General features: G+C 45.2%; 1 protein-coding gene across 3 annotated transcripts; it reads right to left on the bottom strand.

Annotated features, from left to right (window-relative positions):
- Positions 1 to 1,996: 1,996 nt before the first annotated feature.
- On the bottom strand, positions 1,997 to 18,521 carry SLC25A15 (solute carrier family 25 member 15). Of its 3 annotated transcripts, none has more exons than XM_019749448.2 (7): positions 18,457 to 18,521; positions 15,719 to 15,843; positions 12,886 to 13,144; positions 8,409 to 8,546; positions 6,694 to 6,863; positions 5,503 to 5,661; positions 1,997 to 4,287 (listed from the first exon to the last, which is right to left on the bottom strand). In XM_019749448.2, exons 2-7 carry the CDS (start codon positions 15,771 to 15,773, stop codon positions 4,163 to 4,165), a joined length of 906 nt encoding a protein of 301 aa, XP_019605007.1. In that variant the 5' UTR covers positions 15,774 to 15,843; positions 18,457 to 18,521; the 3' UTR covers positions 1,997 to 4,162. The 3 variants fall into 3 exon arrangements, with proteins under 3 accessions (XP_019605007.1, XP_019605008.1, XP_074186000.1); XM_019749449.2 differs by lacking the exon at positions 18,457 to 18,521 and adding an exon at positions 18,048 to 18,071; XM_074329899.1 differs by lacking the exon at positions 8,409 to 8,546.
- Positions 18,522 to 19,952: the final 1,431 nt, after the last annotated feature.

Raw genomic sequence — 19,952 nt, 5'->3', positions numbered from 1 at the left:
CCCCAGTGCTCTGGGTTTATTTCATGACTTACATATTTTTGGACAAGTATTTATTCCCTGCTTTGTCTCATATTTATAATTTCAGATTAGAAAGGTAATTTCTATTTTCTTCCTCCATTTGATTTACAAACTGTTAACAAAGATCAGATTGGCAGCAAAGACTGTTAAACCCAGAGAAATGTTCACACAGCAGTGCCCATCCCCCAGCACACGCTTTTCTCTTGCAATCCAAGCACTGCAAAAAGCGTGACAAGCTTTTCTCAGTTACACACCGACATTGGGGAGGGTAAGAGAATCTTGGTAAACATGAAGGATAAAGAATCTTTAGTAACCTCTGCTTTTGTGTAACATCACAAATGAAATCAAAGGAAATCCTTGCCTAGAGAAATCTAGATTTATTACTTTAAAATCCACCAACCCCACTAACAACCAACTTCACCTAAGCTTGGGGAACTCTGAAAGTCATCTTTTCATTATAAACACTGGTTAGTCCTGTGTCCACAGGGAATCATTTTCTCTTTGGTACCAGGTGCTATTTTATTCTAAGTACCTTCACTGCTACTGTATCTTAAGGCCATAAAATTGTCCTTGAAAACAGTTCTATTTTGCCTTTATTGAAATTATCCTTATTTGATTTTTCCTTTAACTGGCAAGGCTCTCAACAATCTCGACCAATTCTTCAGGAAATAAAGGTAGTAACAAATGAGAAGCAGTGCTTCTGCTAAAACACACTATATTCACTCCTGAAAAAACTTGCTCTGCAAAAAGCACACACTAAGGAAAAGGTTTGTGAGGGGAAATCGTGTTTAGGGGTTTGGGGCAGACCACTCCAATCAAGCAATGTTGTAACCAGCACACAAACCATTAACCACGCAGATTGTAGCTGAGAATGTCTGGAGGTTACTACAGGGTATCTTTTAAAGGGGAATTAGAGCAGTACTATAACTGGAGAAGGGCTAGGAGGTGCCCAAGTGGGAGTAGAGCTCTGAGCCACTGGAGCTGCCATCACGGTCACTAAGAAAGCTGTGCAACCCCGGCGGGTGGCCTGGGTGCAGGTGCTTTCTTCTTTTCCTTCCAAATAGCCCACAAAGGCTCCCGGCTGCCAGTGCAGCAGCCTCGCTGAAGGTTTTATTTGCTTTTCTGACAACAGTTATCGTTCTACTCTCCCAAATCTGGCTCTCCTGGAGGAAAAGATCTTGTTGGAGGACGTGCTCTCAAGTTCCTTCCATGTTATGACTATGTTATTCCCTATAATTCGTGTTACAGACACGTGTGTGGTTGCAGAAGTTTATACAGTTTTTCCTTTAAAATTCATACCACAATAATCCATAGAGGTTAGATCAGGTAACAGACTTGAATGGGAAAAAAAATGCTTAGCTGGCTCACTGAGGAGTTAAGATCTATCTTTTTCACTACTGGCAATAAGAAGGGGAGGAAACCCCAATTTATGAGAATCTTGCTTTTTGAAACAAGATTACAGTTGGGGTTTCTTTTCCCTAATCCTCCAAAATGCAACAGAATTTCTGGCAATTATGAGTTTCTCATATAAACTTCTTAGGGCCTCCTTGGAGGTTGCTTTGTTAGAATCCAATGGGAATAATTCCTTGAACAACTTGAGAAACTTACGTATCAGAATGATACTGGTTTTCTTAAACAAAAGTTACTAACCTAGAATAGAATTATTCAAAACTTAATAGCAAGAAGTTTATTTTAAAAATAGAACAACATCCTGTCAAATCAGTCATACCGCGTCCACAGCCTGGTGGAGGGAGATAGAAATTCTAATAACTAGTGTATAAAAAGAACGTGTATTGTTGTCTGTTTACCTACAGTGAAGTTATTTTACATCAGAAACCCCTTAACAAAAAAACAGTGCTCATTTCAATAAAACCCTCACCTTGAAATATTACTATACATAACTCTTAACATTCCTGACAGTTGGTTCCTAGCATGGATGTAAAACACTTAAAAAAAAACAAAACAAAAATTCATATGCTCAAATATTAGGCAAATAATTTAATGATACAGAATACTAGAATTTCTTTAAACACAGTATTTCAAGTTACTATATTTTTTGTCTGGAGTACAGGTCTGAAATGGGACAAATTATACCCAAATACTGAACCATGAATTAAACAAAGAGAATGAACAATAAATTCCCGACTTAGGTTTCCATTCCTTACTCCCACTCACTCATAGTTGCCTCAGACTGTTTATATTGAAGATGTTTAGTTAAATCTTTAAAGGATGACATGTGAAAAGGCCCACTGCCAACAAGGCTGAGACATGCAGACGGGCGCCAGGCGGGGGCGCCAGGCAGGGGGGCCGTGGACTCTGCAGCAGTTCACTTCCTGCTGGAAGTGAGGGCCATTTTCTATTTTGCTTCACTCCAGGCCTGTTCAGACGAAGTACCACTCAGTAGCTACGGACCATTTAAGTATGGAGAGAAAAGTAAGGTAGAAACGTGGATTTCTTTTAAAGTAAATAGCTCTGGAGCCCATCAAGCACGACACCAGGCGTCCCCTCCCCCAATGTCTGCAGCCGCCCCCGTTTGTCAGCACCTCACTTTCCTGACCCTCTTGCTTCTGGCATATGGCTGGAGTTACCAGAGAGGCTTCACGGAGAACAAAAAGCTTAAGGAGACTGGAGGTTTCACACAAGATTTATATTCTGCTGAAGGGCTACACACGGTGTGGCCTGTTATTAACACTGTCGGCTGCTTAGGAACACTTTTCATGGAGAGAGCCCTTGCTAGTTTTGGGGCGGCATGGAATGAGGAGGCTTCCTTTAGCGGTGACAAGAGGGACTCTCTTACACCAAATGGCTAAAGAACAGCTGCCCATCCCCAAGTCTGTGGGAATCAGAGGAACTGGGGTTTGTGCATACGTACAACATAGCTAAATAAAAATTACATTTTTTGTTTCATTGCTTTATAAAGTCACACTCCACATAAAGTCATCATTAAAATTCACTGATTGCCAGTACCAAATATAAGAGGCTCCAACACTGTAAACGCATGGGGAGGAGTTATGGACTCCCAAGATAAATATGAGAGTGGGTCAGCCTTGACATTCCTCACTGTGTCATGCAAACACTACATTTTTGTCTAGTTCTAAGGAGAGGATTCTACCCATGAATACTGTCACTCAGTCACCAGACAGGGAACAAGGGCTTCTCTTGGCTTTGGCACTCTGCTCCCTGGGTGGGTTTCCAATTGGTGGAGGCAATGAGTGAGTGGTCCGACAGAATACTCTGGAATCCCGTCCAGAGACAGAAGCTAAGGGCTGTCATCAGCCATAAGGTCTTCACAAAGCATAGCAGCACACCCCCCTCCCCTCAACCCCTTCCTCTACCTAGAGCCCAGCAGAGGAGAAGCTCTTTGGGAGAGGAGAAGAATGGAAGTTGGCACAGGTGAAGGCCACGCTGTTCCCAAGGGCCTGATATTCTAGGCCACACCCAACAATATGTCAGTATAATATGATCCCACCCAGAAAATTAATGGCACTATTTTAACATTAGAGCATCTTGGGAAAATCCAGGATGCATACTCTGAAATTTAAATCAGGAACATGGAAGCCATACCGTATGCAGGTATATCCTCCTTTTTAAAATCTAGATGGTGTTTTAGTTTTCAAGCACCACAGGAAACCTTTTTAAAAACTTTAACCACTTGGTATAGTGCATGGGCTAAGCAGATTTTAAAAGAGACCCTACATCTAGAATGAGTTATCATTTATAACCATCTTCATGATACAAAGTTACCTGTAGGTGCTTCTGGTGAGATCTGAGATTAAACATGGAACAAAACTGTGCTTCACTCACAACACATCACCTTCCAAACCAAATACGCCGGTTAATGCAAAATCCCTGATATAACTATATTTAGCTTTTCAGATTAGGTACAGAGGGCCAGAGGCTTATCCTGGATGTCCCACCAATGACAAGAGCTGCAACTTTTGTATTTCAATACAATTATGGGCAGAAATTATATGATGTAGACTAGAGGTCCCTCCATAAAGTTTAAGATTTAGCATAGAAGAACAGAAGACAAAAACAAAATTCTCACGAAATCAAAATAATTCCACATTGGTCTTGTACTCCATCAAACCCTGAGATGAATTGTAGTTATGCTTGTACTTGGATCCAGGTTTGCCAGGACTCTTCAGTATGCTTCGAACTGGTTCATCATCAGCTTCCTGCTGTACTCATAGGCCAAAAATAGTGCCCCATTAGCAGGGAACGCTCGAATCATAGTAGGTTTCAGTCCAGAATATAAGGCCGTTATTCCTAGAAGACAAAAGAATGATCAAAGACTGAGATTCCCTTCCTTAGAGAGATCCCACAAAGCTGCATAGCATAGATATTTTTATACTTGCAAATCCAGACAATAGCACTAAAACCGAACAAATGACAAAAGGATTTATTTCCAGGTTTCCCTTGACTAATAGAACTAAATAGACTAATGGAAACAGGACATCAGGTCTTCCAGCAAAGTTGGGTGATGCTCAGGAAGCATACAGCGATCTCATGCCTGTTTAACTCCTAGTAAATGGATCAGGCAGAGTTAAGCCTCATGTGGGCAAACAGAAGGCAGCCACAGGCCGTAGTAGCTTTGCAGTTTCTCCAGGGGGCAGGAGCCATACACCATCGGGCCAGAGGAAACAGTGCTGGTATGGAAGTCGGAAGTCAGAGACCCGTTTCTACTTTTAGTGCTGCCCAGGGTGGTTACGAAGATGGAATTATATAAAGGTAAGTACTTCATAAGTACTTTGTAAAACTATAAATTGTTATGTAAATTTAAAGGGGTTACATTTAGTAACATACAAGGTGTCTGTACTCTATTTGGGATACTATATAAACAGTTTGTGCATACTGATACTGTGCTCTGTTTTAAAATCAAGACAGAGGGGTTGACATCCCAAGCTTTAAGAGGTATAGTACATGCTTCTTAGAAGGGCAGATCTTTACTCACTAGTAGCATAAAATTGGCTTTACACAAACTTGAGTAGGAACTCTTCATCCTTCTGCATAACTCTAAACAATGATAGAATATCACCTTTAGAAGTTGCTTAATGTATTTCTAATTCTAGAAGTCCTAGCATTAAGGATGTTGTACATTCTTTTAAATCCCTTAGTGGTTCTCTTAGGGTCATCTTCTGATAATATCTATACTATGTAAAACAAGTGGTGCTAACTTTAAAACATCTGTCCCCTTAAAGTCCATATTTTAATAATTCCCGCCACGCTATTTAGTACAAAGAATCCTGACAGGTAACTGGCACAGCGGTTAGGAATAAGAACTTGAAACATCCTTGAGAATAATGAAAGTAAGCTAAAGAACGGGGGTTGGAAACAAATCCACAAACATGGATTAATATACAGTGCTAGAAAGGGATATGAGGCAGGGGGACGAGAGCCATGATACATAACTTTGACAAGACTAGCAGTGAAATGACCAATCACTCTATACATACCTACTGTGTTTCTGCAATTAGCACTCACCTTCATTTTTCACAACACTTATAAAGGTTCCAATAAATCCTGCCTGTTTTCCAGACATGGAAAGAACTTGAATTCTGGACTTGATACAATCCACTGGGTAAACAGCAAGCCAGAGGCAGATTCCACCAACTCCACCACTTAACATCAAAGGGACGGGTCCTAGAGAAGAACATCAGCAAACAGTGTTTTGTCTCAAGAACGGCTGATGTGACATTTCTAGAGGTCAAGGTAATAGTGGCTGCAGGTAGATGCAAATACAAATGCTAATGCTGTGGAACACAGTTCCCTGAGGCAACTGCCAAAGCTCTAAGAGCACAGGTTCCGTTTGGTAGTCTGGGTCTACCCCTCATCTCGCCAGGACCGGAAGCCCTAGTAAGGGTCACATTTAGGCTGGTCATTGTGGTACTGTGGCCCTCCTGCTCCATCCTTGAGGGCTGGTCCACACACAACCAGCAGGCCCCTGGGAGCATGGCAGTGCCCTACCAGGATGAATGAGACTTTAGAACATTGAAACATAGGTCGTATCTTCAACTTTCTCACTCTGAAGTACTTTAATATTTTAATGCCCAACGGCCCTGATTCTTCCTTTACCATGAAAAACCAAAGTTGTCTTACTAAATGCAACAGTTTAGCCTGGGAGCTGGACTATGCCCAGAAGAGGTCCAAAACACGGACGGGAGGTACTTAAGAAAACAGTAATCACACTCATGAGAGCCAAACACTGATATGTTGTGTCAAGCAGCTAAATAGGGTAAGTTAGAAAGAACTACACTTTTCACTGTTTTCAAAATATTATCAAGATTTATTACCAAGCTTTAAGCTTATTGCAAGATGATTTATAGGTGATTTGCCCACATATTGCTGATTTCCCATAGGGAAAGTAATTTCTGTATTTCCTCACCCCTAAAATGGAGCCAGAACAAATTAACAAATGTTATTGCAGTAAAGAAGTTTGGGATGTACTGCTTCAGCCAGTCCTGAGGAAATTACCAAGCCCAGCGGAAGGTGCCAGCAGTCACCAGCGCCCCCCAGAGGAAGGTGCCAGTAATCGCCAGCGCCACGTTGCTTTCCAGCATCCGGAAACCCCAGTGCCAGGCGAACTGGCCACAAGGGGGCGCAGAGTGCATGAAATCTGCAGCAACCACACCATTGGAAAGCTGACACCATCAAACCTAATGAAAACCCATTTACCTAGTTCATCTTTTGATCCCCCTGATGCAAAAAACGATCGGCTCAGTTCATAGCCGCCGAAGAAGAAGAAATAGCCTGGTACTTCTCGAAGTAAAGTGCTTGAGAGTCCATGGTAAAAGCCCAATGGGCCATCCTTTCCGAGGATACTCTTCACGACAGACCAAACTGTACTGGGAGGAGAAAGAGCTAGAGTGTTAAGGCAGGTAGGGGAGAAAGGACAACAATCGCAATCGCACCCAATCACAGAACTGATTAAACTCTAGAAAGGAAGCAGCTCATTTTAGAAAGCGAAGAACCAGAATTCTGAGAATAAAAGGCGTGTGGGGGAAGGAAATCTCTCGGAGAAGTATAGATAAAATTATAACAAGTTTCATCACCTTAACTATTTATTGTATGGTAAAGACATTTTACTTACATGGATGCATACATTTCTAGAAGTCATATTATCCATGACGTACAGGAGCTAATGCCCATTTTTTCAACAGTGAATAAGTGAAGTTACAATAAGGAGAGTCTAAACTCAGCACGAATAAAATGGTATTGTATTTGCCCAGTCCCTTACTTCCCTCAATTCCTATTTCCTCAACCTTTCTTTAGATGTGTGTTTTGAGGAAATTTGTTCAGGGGTTTTAAGAGTCGTTTTGTTTTGTGTGAGTGCAGGGAAATGAGCAAGGGAGTAAATGTTACTTGAAAGCAAGACCAAAGAAATTCTAGGAACTGAGTTTCAATTCCTGAGAGGCAAACACTAAGACTGTAGTTCTTGGAGAGGCAGGTATGCCAGAATTTTTATTTCAAGCAGATCAGAGTCCTGCAGCAGCCAAATGCAGGACACTTGCCCTCTCGGCTCCTCTTCCTGATGCTGTGAGCCATGGAAGACCTAGTCCCTGGAACAAGAGCACCAGACGCCAGAAAACCACACACTTGGGCGCAGCTTGGTGAACCCCTAGCTTCTCCCTTTGTTCTCAGCAGGTGACCAGGCTTGGACCAATGCAGGTAAGCCCTGAGGTGGTAAAGGCCACCTGCTTTTAATGATTATCTCCATCTGAGGACTTCAGAAGGCTTCTCAGGCATTACCCATTAGCCAGGTCCTTCCAGCAACACCACTCTCATTCTAACGAGAATGTGACAAAGGAATCCAACTCGACACAATCAGCCAGCCTTCCAAGCCAAGTCTTAACCCCAAACTACCACATACCCTTGCGTGGGCACTGCTATACCTAAAATACAGTCAACCAACACTTACTTTTGTGCAAAGTGTCCATTTGCCTAAGTCCTTTGGAGCTAACAATAACTTTCTTTAAAAATACCTTAAACTACTTCACAGGGACGTGAGGGCAACTTTCTAGGAGCTGTTAATGTTTTATTTCTTAATCTGGCCACTGGTTACAAAGGCATGTTCGCTTTGTGACTACTTATAGAAACCCACACTGACAGTTTCTGTGCATCCATACTTCAATAAAAAGTTTTAAAGATTTATACTTTTGGAGGTCTGTGGGGTATTAAATATCTGTCAGGTGGGGTGATGGATCCAACCATCACAGGCAGTCCGTTCAGAAAATTATCCTGACTGGTAGGGGAAAATATTCCAGAAACACATTTTAAAGTACATAAATCTGTTTTTTTCTCTGCCACTTAATTTTAGCACAATATAAAATTACAAAATACTCAATACATGAAGGCAACAGAGACCTACTGTTAGCGCCCGGGGTGCTTACTTGTGGCTTTGGGCTATCTTTCCTGACGTCTCCATTTCGTACATGGTCTGTAGCCGGCACTTCACAAGCTCAGTGGGGCAGAGCACCAGTGCAGCAAACGCAGAGGCGAAGGAACCGGCAGCTGCGTTCTGCAGATCACTGAAAGGACACAGCACAAGAGGCCAATTACCTGTCCTGTTACTCATTCACTCAGCACTCACCATGCTGAAACACTTCAGCGTTAGAGGACAGCGAATATGAACGGAGAGAAACACTTCCTGGGTGCCCACCAAGATCTTGCATCTATGGATGCCATAGCCCTGGGAAACTGACAGCAACACCCCAATTTCCATGGGGGAAAATGATGCTTAAAGGTGATACATAATGTGCTCAAAGTCACGCAGCTACTAAGTGGCAATGCCAGGATTCAAACTCAGGTCTGCCTGACTGCAAAATCCATGGCTCTTTTTATTGGTCACAGTGCTGCGGACCAAATATTTGTGTCTCCCATCCCCAAATTCCTATGTTGAAGGCTTAACCCCACTGTGATGGTATTTGAAGGGGGGGACTTTTGGGAGGTGACCAGGTTTAGATGTAGTCTTGAGGGTGGAGCTTGTATGTGGGATTAGTTCCCTTATAAGAGACCAGACCGAGAACCAGTTTGCGTGCTCATTCATTCTCATTCTCTCTGTCTCTCCCTCCCTGCCTCCTGCCCTCCCTTTCCCATGCAGAACACAGCAAGGTGTCCGTCTGCAAACCAGAGAGAGGGCCCCCACCAGACCCTGAATCAGTTGCCACCTTGATCTTGGACTTTCCAGCCTCCAGAACTGTGAGAAACAAATGTTTGTTGTTTAAGCCAGGCAGTCAATGGTATTTTGTTATAGCAGCCAGAATTAAGACACCCAGTAACATACAAAACATGGAGAGGAGGAAAAAAATCACTCATAGTCCCACCTCTCCAAAACAGGCACTATTAATACTTTGGCACATTTGACACTATGCTTTAAATAAAAAGGGTTCTGAGGCCATCCCTACTTGCCCAAAATCCAACCTGGAGCAACCAGGCATGTAATGTAACTGCCACAGATGAAAATCCAGGATAAACTGTTAATCAAAAAATTGCTCATTCCAAAAAGATTTCCCAGTTCAGCTGATGACCTTCTGACCTCCGCAACGACGCAGAGGGCACAAGGACAGTGTGACGGTGCTGGAGGAGAGGGAGAAGCCCATGTGGGTCAGCCAGCCTGGCAGCTGTAGGTAAAATGGTTAAGCTGGAAATGTAAGTGGAGGAATGAATGCACACAAACACAAAACCAGAAGTACTGCCCTGGTCTCACAGACATTCAGTGCCACCAGCCACAGTCACCAGCAGGGCTGTGAAACTGGAATCCAATACAAGTTCAAGAATATGGAGGGAAGTCTAAGAAACAAATTACCAGGAAGACCTCCCTGAGAGTTCATGGGGGTCATAAAAGAAGACCCTCTCCAAATCCCAAGACAGCATTTCATCTTGGGAGCACAGCTCACATATGGAGCGAAACAACCCCTCACTGGGCAGAAGGACTGCGCCACTCACAGCAGGACAATTGGCTCCCTGAGGCTCACCCACTAAATGCCAGCATCCTGCTGTCACTAAACTACTAGCACTACTCCCAGATTCCCAAAGGCCCCTCAGGGAAATCCCCTCCGCTGACAACCCCAGGCAGAGAGATCCCCTCACAATTGTTCTCCAAATTCTGAGCAAAAGCTTAATAGACCTACCACAATCAGTTGTCCTAAAGTTCCAATAAACTAATAGTTACATAAACAGATGTCAAACATTAGTGTATAATCAAGGGCTGCCTCCAATCCTGGCCCCAATATCCCCTGGTGGCCTGGCCTTGGTGCCGCGGATGGATGTGTGATAGGTGTCAGGTCTCAGAAGGCTGGCTTGGAGTTGGCTTTCACTCTGGAGGAAGACACTGCTTGCAATACGGAGTTCCTTTTGATTTTAGAGGATAAGACATTGGACCCTTTCCAGAGGAGAGTGAGATAAACAACTGTGCGGGCACTCATGTGAAAACTGTCCGCCGCTCACCTCATTCCTTCCCACTCCATTCCTGCTTAGCTTGGTTGTCAAAACCAAAGCTTGAAATGGTTTCTGCTATCTTTCAGCCAGCTTGCAGATCCATAGTTGGCCTCCTTCGGGGACTCTCTGTCAACCTGCTGACAGGCTACAGGCAATTAGGGTCATGAACCAATTTGCCAAGATGGCTGGAACAAAGGTAGCATCAGTAAATGTAGCCGACCACTCAATCTCAGGTGCAGTAATGGCTCACATGCCTGAACAAACACCAAGCATGTTGTTATGGTGCAACAACAAGGCCAGATCATATCTGCAGTGGACTTTGGCTTTCTAATAAATACTTTCACCTACCAGTGCACTAAATGAGGTCCATGGGCCCCAGTTTGTGCCTAAAGTATAAGCGTTTAGAGCTGGAATTGAAATGACAACAGGCGTAGGATGGGATTTGGTAAGAATCAACTATCACCCGTTCGACAAACATGTACCTGAACATTCCTGGCATGTAAGACCCCATCCAGCCAAAGGTCAAAGGAGGACACCATTCGGGGCAGTGTTCAAATCGAGAACAGACAAATATTTACAGTATTACTGCAGAAATTCACAACAGGTTCTCACAAGCAGTTCTCTCCTTTCACTGCTTCTGCTTATTAATCTTTTCTCTAGATCCGACCCCTACACAATATTCCAGAGCCCCAGCTGTGTTCATGGAAAGACTGCTGGATGGGGGCTCAGAAGACACAGGCTTGAGTCCTGGCTCTCTGTCATTAACCTGTGATCTTGAGCATGTAGTATCTGCACTTCATTTCCCCGTCTATAAGACAGAGTACACCTGCTTTGCTCCTTTCACAGAACCAGAGAGAGGGCCCCCACCAGACCCTGAATCAGTTGCCACCTTGATCTTAGATTTTCCATCCTCCAGAACTGTGAGAAACAATTGTTTGTTGTTTAAGCCAGGCAGTCAATGGTATTTTGTTATAGCAGCCAGAATTAAGACACCCAGTAACATACAAAACATGGAGAGGAGGGAAATAATTTCTCATAGTCCCACCTCTCCAAAACAGGCACTATTAATACTTTGGTATATTTGCCACCATGCTTTAAATAAAAAGGATTCTGAGGCCATCCCTACTTGCCCAAAATCCAAGCTGGAGCAACCAGACATGTAACATACACGGCAGAGCTTTGTAAACTCCAAGGCGGCATTTCCCCAACAGGTGACAAGCAAACACTGTTCTACAGGATGAAAAAGAAGAAGAAAGCGAGTTCAAAAAAGAGGAGAGTGCGGGGTGCAGCCAAGGGGAATAGGAGGGTTTCTTTCCTGCAGGACTCCTCCAAAATCTCACGTGGTTGCTCACCATTTCCCGTCTTCTCCCCAGTGGGTCCTTCTCTAAGGACACTGGAAACTCACACACCAGGTGCCCTCAGAACAGTCTCTCCCTTGGGTGGGCCGAGCTACAGTCACAACAGACTGTTCCTGTCAGTCTCTCTCTCTGGGAGGAGAGAGAGAAACCTCACTCTCCTGGTCGTCTCCTGCTTATTTCTTTCCTTCCTCTTTTTATTGACCCCTCTGTCCTGGAGGATCCTAGGATCAGTGCTCAGCCCGCCATAGACACTGTCTCTCTGAGGGAGCTCATCCAGTCCCAAGCCTTTAAACAGCTTCTCCCCATCAAGACAGAATTCTTCCGTACACAAGGGCATATCTTTAGACCTCTAGGCACATTTCTGTACAAAGGGAACCTACTTTAGTTATGTAAGACCTGTAGTTGCAATAGGATTTCAGATTCCTACTAAAACAACCAAAAAGACTGTCCTTTGCAACTACAAAGCTGATGGAATCGTTTTAAATGATTTAAAAAATAAGTCAGTGTTCAAAAAAGGCACGGCTAAACATCCCGGTTAATTCCTTTTAGTCTCCGTATAATAAATACCCAAGGATGACAGGCCAAAGTCTGACTGATGTTCAGGCCAGACTCGGCCAAAGAAAACAGTACATTCACCTGTATTTTCTCAGATGCTTCACACCCCTCCTAAACTTCCAAGTTTCTCCTCAAACCTACTGGGTTCAGGCGACCTCTTCCAGGACTCTGTATTGTGCTGAGTAGAACTTAAACCTTGGGTCACAAGTTGCTCTGTAGTTTCTGTCCAGCACTTTTGCCCACCAGAAAAGTGGCACCACCGTCAACATCTGAGAAGCACTCTCCTGAAGAATGCCGACGGTGAGGGTGCCTCCTTTTCCTGGTGCGTCGGCAATTCGCCCTTTGTGTAATGCAACTGTGTATTTCAATACAATGACAACATAGTCATCATCAGGAAGAAATTATTTTTTAAAAAGGAAACATTCTTCCCTGTAAAGTATCATAAAAATCTTGACTATATCACAGGGTTGTTGCTATTTTTTAACAAACCAAGAAAGTGTCAGTATCCTCAGCTCACCTCAGCTTTGCCTGCCGGTCCAATCCCACCACTTTCCGCACCACCTGTTGGCAGAAGCCGTAGCACATGAAGAGGACAGAGTTCTCGGCGATGTTGGCGATGAGCGCTGGGCTGGTCCCCTTGTAGAATCCCCGGAAGCCCACCTGGGAGTACGTTTTCAGGCAGCAGTCGGTGAGGCCCCTGTACAGGTCGGGGAATGTCTGCATCTTCACTTTCATCGTGTCGAAGGGCTGCCCAGTCAGAACACATGCTGTGCCCCCTGCAACCAGGACAGAAGTCTTCTCCAGCACAAGTCTATGGCTGTGTTTTAGAATGCAGCCTTGATAACCCATGGAAATGAGGGACAGGCAGCCACCCCAGTGCTGAGCTCTGCTTCAGCTCATTTTGACCTCCTGCCCCCCCAAATCTTCTAGCCCAGTCCAATAAACAACGTATGTGCCCAGCACCCAGCTCCAGCCCTGAAGCTCACACAGTAGAGGGATAGACGTGTGCTCCACATTCAAAGCCACCAGATGCAAAGGTGTGGCATGTGTTTAGCAGCATTGGCAATGGGGTGAGAGAAACCTGGGCTTAACGCTTGGCTCTGCTGTATCCTCCACAAACAAGTGGTTAATAGCAGTTAGTGTGTGTGTGTGTGTGTGTGTGTGTGTGTGTGTGTCCATATAAAAAGGGAGGGAAAGTCTGGGAAGAGTTAATCACTCCTCTTTAATCACTCCTCTTTGCCTGATGACTAGCAGAAAAATAACAAAGCAATAGATAAAGAAAACTGAGTGGCTAATTAATCCCTGAAGAGTTAAATATTTGACCCTCGAGAAAAGCCTCTTATTTGGATACTACCAATGAATGATTTGTATTGAGATAGTGAATGGACTGAAACATACCTTTGCTTAGCAAAAATCATCTATTTATTTGCTTTTATACTGTAAGAGAAATACAGCAAATCTAAATAGCATTAGATTACTTCAAGAAAAATTCTGAACGTGAGTAAAAGACCTAAAACCACTCTGTAACATCCCCAGAACCTGGACTGGGTCAGAATTTTTGGAACTGCCACTGGCTAGTGTTTCCACCTTCCCTTGGACCCGCGAGGACACCATACGTATCTCGGATGTCCTCTGCTTGAGTCAGGAAACATAACCACTCGATGAAGTTATTTAAGCCTCATCAACACTGAAAAGAAGGCTTACATAAAATATTTAAGAAACAAACTCACAAAGACAACAGAATGAAGGTTACCAGAGGGGAAGGGGGTGGGGAGGATGAAGAGGGCAAAGGGGGTCAAACATACGCAGGAAGAAATGCCTACCGATATTATCAGGAAAAGTAAATGCTAGCAGTTATAAGAGCCCCATACGTGTTCATACTATTATAAAAAGGCAGTCACCAGCAAATGCCTTACAACAATACTGCTGTAATTTATAGATTTAAAATGTACTGTAAATTATAAATGTGGCACCCACATACCTGTCCACACAAATGGCTTTCTAGGAAAAGGTAAGATTTTCAATTCTATCACAACAGATCTGACATCTTTGATAGACTGACTGAAGGCGGATATTTAATTCCAAAAGCTGGAAATTTCTCATGTGGCTAAATATCCGCCTACTCCTGATACCAAATGGTTCCATTGTTTCCATGTTAATGTCGGAACGTAGCATGGATGTGTGGAGGGTGGGGTACAGCTCACTTCCACAGCAGGGTGAGGGGCTGACCCAAAGCACACAGCAGGCAAGAGGCCACTGGGGTGGAACCGAGGTAGCCCTTAGCTTCCCCTTCTCCTCAGGCAGGACACTCCTTGGCGGCTAACCTGGGAGCCAGAGCCTTTGCCCTATACTTATCAGTGTCTGCAAAGCCATGTCTCTAGCCTTCCTCATTAGCCTACCTTGGCCGACTTTCGGTTCATGGGAAAATACTCTATTCTCTGAACAGCAATTTCTTTCTTACAATGAAGCGAAAGACAGGATGAGAGGAGGCAGCTGTCTGATTGCACTTGATCTGTTGACCTACGAGGTCCTACTGGATAAGAGGACAGGGGACAACCTACCCCTCAGTTCCCACTCCTGGGAGCTGCAACCCTTTATAAGAATTGGTGTGAGAGGCAAGGGTAAAACAGGGTTTTCATCTGGAAAGTCTGAGCATTTGAGTGCTTTCTCCAGCCCTAACATAACACAGGAATCTGGAGAACCAGTTGCCAGCCATGCACTTCCCATTCTGTCCTTTGTGTCAGGCTGAGCAAAGGTGATCTTTAGAAAAAGCGTGGCCTGTGTGTTGCAAGCACTGCCTGGGAGTACTTACCGGTGCCCCGTGGGGCCACAGTGTGCCCAGGGGCTCAGCCCTAAGCCCAGCCCACCATTCCCCAGCAAATCCTAGGGCCTCACGTTTCCTTCCAGGGCTTTAAGACACAGTGAACGTCAGTCTCGTTTACCAAAGACAATGCTAAAGGATGCCCTCCTTTCTTTCCCCAGCAGTGGTGAGGACAGTCACTGGAATTCCTTAGAGAGATGGCACTGTTGTTTTGGTACTGCAGGGGCTGTGGAGACTGCCAGGCTTGGAGTGGAATCCCAAGTTACCTGCAAATCCCAGCTGTGTGACAATGGACAAGGGCCTTCAGCGTGGAGCTGTGATGTTTTCCAGCTATAAACTGGGAACCTTGGGAACTATCTTCTCCTGTACTCGGAACCCAATATTACACTTCTATTATATGGATTCATTTCAAGTTAAAGCATATTGCTTGCTTATGGGGCGACAAAGGTATTATTTTCACCACGCTTTCCCTCACTCTCACTTGTAGAAAGTACTTGAGGAGGAGAAGATGGGTTTTCTCAGGGATTACCTGCGGCCCCTGCCGTAAGGTCAATGGCAGCTTGTATGGCAGGATTGGACTTCATGTTCGCCCACTCTTCTGCTGGGCTCTGTGAAAGGCAATTCCTTGGAGCTTATGACGAGCACCTCATACCCCTGGGTGGAGACAAGAATTCACCATCAGCTGGGCTTCTGCTGCCTCCCTTTTTCTAGGCCTGCTGACTGATTAATGGACCTGAATTTCTAGGAGCCAGGAAATTAGCTCTACGTTACACCATAGGGAGTGGACTCAAGGTGTCAGTGCAACTTAGGGATTGGCCTGTCTTTGTCCCTGCTCACCACCTCCGCACAAAAAGCTCACAGATCAAAAATCTTCCTTATCAGTGCTACAGCCACTGGTGGGGGGCACTCGAACCAACCTTTCTGAAGCCCTTAGAAACAAATGCCACATAAGGGAGCCAGCCACAGATGTCCCAAGCCACCTCAGACTAGTTTTTCAGAGGCCTAAGTTGAACTCATCAGTCCACCAGGCTCAGTTCTAAACTCGGACAGCAGCCTGTGCTGAGTCCCTAAGAAGAGGTCACAAAACAGCTGGCCTGGAAAGAAACAAGAGCTCTGCCTGGGTTGAAATGCCTATTCTGCCACCAACAGGGTGGCCCCCTAAAGCTGGAGGTCCCCATCTATACAAGGTAAATAATAAAGGTATTCTCATTATAATACAAAGACAATCATAAATAGCTATGTGGGACGGATGTGACGATGAACTGTGACCATGCATCGAGAGTCCTTAGAACAGCTACCAAGCACAACACCAAACATCACTGTCGTCCTTAGTCCCCTCCAGACTTTCTCAACGGTAATATGCACACAAATCACCTGGGGATCTTGTTGAAATGCAGATTCGAATAGGCCTCAGGTGGGACCAGAAACGCTGCCAGTCCCCACTTGCCAATAATGCCTGACCACCAAGCACACCTAGAGAAGCAACACCCGGTCCTTTGTGTTCCAGATCTGCTTGATAAGAACCACCTGGGGCACCTGTTAACTATTCAAAGAACTAGGCTTCACTCCTGTAAATCTTGATTCAGTAGGTGTGGGCTGGAGCCTAAGAAGTTTGTAAAAACTAGTGCCTACTCCTCTACCTTTGGACAAAAACCAACTCTTGCTGAGGCAGGGACTTAGAAAAAGGAAGATTAACGTAGAAGATTAAAGTAACCAACTCAGCAACCGAGTCTGTATGATTTTCAAACTATGTAAGTGACTTTTCTGTGAACCACAAGGAACAGTTTTTATTCCACGTTCCAATGAAGACCTGTGTGACCCTAGTCAGGCTACCTCGCAGAGGACAGGAGGGGCAGGCTGGATCGTTGATGAACACCACCGTCATCCTAAACTAGTGGAGAATTTTAGCCACCAAGAAGTTTTTTAACCAATTGAATCATGTTGCCAATGACCGCACACGAAGAATCTTACATTCTTTACAAAAACATTTAAAACCAGCAACAACAAAAGCACACTATATAAAGCAACTAACTTTGAAGCACAAGACAACAATTTAATGTTACTGCTAGGCCTGGAGAGCCACTACCTATTACTGAGGTTCATAAGTTGGTGATATCTGTTGAAGGATATCGAGGGCCTAATCTAATCGCCTCCTTTTGCAGATGGAAATTTGAGGCCAGAGGAAGATGAACGGTGGTTGTGCATCAAGGAGTCACACAGGGCACGACCAGTATGGCCTCTCTGTGTTCCCTCTTTTTCGTATGGACGTTTTCTTAGTAAGATCTGCTGCGCCTTTCTTCTGTGTCATCACCGTGACTCCAACCCCTTCAGGTAAGCCAAACTTAAACACATCAAATCCTACAAATAACTACTTGTAGTAAACAGTGATGGGAATTAACAAATTAACTCAAAGCGTGGGCAATTGATTCAAATTATGCATAGCTTTCGTTTGAAAGAGACATGGTTTGGGAGAAGCAAGACTGAGCACAGTGAGTTAAAACTGATTCACGACCTTCAGAGCCACCTGGATATAAAAACAAAATCCTTTCATGTCTCTTTACCCCCCTTTAAAACGACACCAGGGTCCGACTTCAGGAGAGAGACAACTGAGCTAACCATACATCTTAATTGTTCTCTGGGGAAATTAATTTTTCTTATAGGAGAATCCTGAGGCTGCATTGTCCACCAGGTAACAGGCTGCTACGGGAAGATTCTAGCTTCAGGCTAAAGGTGGCGCGGTAGGAGGCTGCCCGCCAGCAGTTACTAGAGCTAGGGCATTACAAGAGCTAGGGCATAAGGGCGTAGGGACGAAAACCAGCCTTGCCACTCCCCCGGGACCTCGGGATCCTCGTCCGCACCAGGGGCAGTTTAAGGAGACGAGTTCCAACTTTCTCTTCCCGGCTCTGCACGCTCCCTGACTGCCCAGCAACCTGCATGAGCCTTCCATTCATTAGCGCCTCCGTCCTCCCCAGGGCTCGGGCACAGACGGCCCGGAGACTAGATGACACGAGAAGAGGGCAAGGGATGGCAACATTTCCCAGCAAGTGGTCACTGCGGAAAAGAGGCCGCGCAGCTCGAGTCTCCGCCGATCCCCAGGGCAGCGCTCGGGCGACGCGCGCCCGCGGGTCCCCGGGCACGTGTGCCGCGCGCTGGCCGCTTCCCCAGCTGCCCGGGAAGGTCACGCCGCCCGGACACACAGGGCCGCCCGCTTCTCCCTCCCGGCCGATCCCCTGCAACCCGCGAGCGCCGGGCTGGGGCTGCTCTCACCGCCGCGCCAGCAGGCTGCGTCCAGCTCCGGCTCCGCTGCCTGTGCTTGTCTCTACCTCCGTGGCGGGGGACGGCCGCTTAACCCCCACGTGGGCCAGGGGCCGCGGGCCGCAGGTTGGCCCTCCGCCCCGCCCCCGGTAGCCCCGCCGGGCTCGAGAGCGCCCCCGCGGCTGGGGCGGGCTACGGCCCGCAAACGGAAGTCGGCGTGGTGCGGCGGAGAGCTCAGCTCGCACAGGCCGCGGGACTGCGGGGCGCCCGGAGCCGCAGGCCCTGCCTGGGCTGCCGGGGCTGCGGCGCGAAGGGCCCCGGCCTCTGAGATGCTTTCATTCCCCTGGGTTCCCCCAGGCCCCCGTGAGGCTGACTCTAGTCAGACCTCAGGGCGGGGGCTGGGGGTGTAGGATGTTAGGAGGGCTGACAAAAGTCTTTAGGCTGGTTAACCTTGCTAGAACTGGGATCAAGGCCTTAATTTTCTTTTTTAATTTATTGGGGTGACAATTGTTAGTAAAATTACATAGGTTTCAGGTGTACAATTCTGTATTATATCATCTATAAATCCCATTGTGTGTTCACCACCCAGAGTCAGTTCTTCCATCACCATATATTTGATCGAAGGCTTAGTTTTCAATTATAATTGAGTACAAAAGTACTGGAAAGGAAGTGATGAAAAATAGATATGCTTATTGCCGATTAAAACATCCCCAAAACATTTCCGATTCTACCTCCCCCAAGGAAATCTATCCCCACTGATGAAAAATGTAACTTAGTCCGCCTCTCTCATGTTTTAGGCTATGTCTGTGGCTCTTTGGCAGTTTATTAAAAAACACTACTATGTATAATGCCAGGTGAGTAGTGGACTAATTGCGGGGAATCACTGCATAAATTATGTAAATATCTAACCACTATACTGTACAACGGAAACTAATACAAAATAATATTGACTGTCAAACGTAGTTAAAAAAATAAAAAAAATAAAAGTACATTGAATTTTTTTTTTTTTTTTAAAGAGCACTACTCAAGGAATCTGTTGTATACCAGGAGTCAAGGAATTTTCTCTAGGGCCCTAAGACACAGAGCTAACACCTACTCAGAGTCAAGGGTCTTGGTCTGTCCCTGGCAGCTACTCAGTGTAACATTCCGTCATGGCCTTGGGGCTACTTTGGTTTATGCTTCTTTTCTACACCATGTTTTCTTCCTTAAAACATGGTATCATTTTCTTTTATAACTTTCTGCCCTGTTTGGATATGGTATTAAACTATTGCCAATGTAGTTAAGTGATTCTTGGTGCAAGTCAGTGACTTAAATATTTGACGTGACTTGTGCGAGTATTTTAGGTGAACACACAACTGAATAGACTTCCCTGAGGGAGGTGCTTGAAGGCCCCAGAGCTACTGATGAATTGGGGCACGCATCAAAACAGCACAAAGGCTGTTTTTACAGGATCAGCACTTGAGAACTCAAGCTTCTGGAGCATAATTTAATTACAGAAACAAGCCAGG

The sequence above is a fragment of the Rhinolophus sinicus genome, linkage group LG04, assembly GCF_036562045.2.
Source record: "Rhinolophus sinicus isolate RSC01 linkage group LG04, ASM3656204v1, whole genome shotgun sequence".
Taxonomy (NCBI): Eukaryota; Metazoa; Chordata; class Mammalia; order Chiroptera; family Rhinolophidae; genus Rhinolophus; species Rhinolophus sinicus.
Note: the sequence above shows the minus strand (reverse complement) of the source record. Positions and strands in the feature narration are given on the sequence as shown.

Coding starts and splice junctions, on each gene's coding strand:
- SLC25A15 (XM_019749448.2), bottom strand. CDS start 15,773: ATGAAGTCCAATCCTGCCATACAAGCTGCCATTGACCTTACGGCAGGG. Junction 13,145..15,718: donor CCTTACGGCAGGGGCCGCAG/GTAATCCCTGAG, acceptor TCCTGGTTGCAG/GGGGCACAGCATGTGTTCTG. Junction 8,547..12,885: donor GACCGGCAGGCAAAGCTGAG/GTGAGCTGAGGA, acceptor GTGTCCTTTCAG/TGATCTGCAGAACGCAGCTG.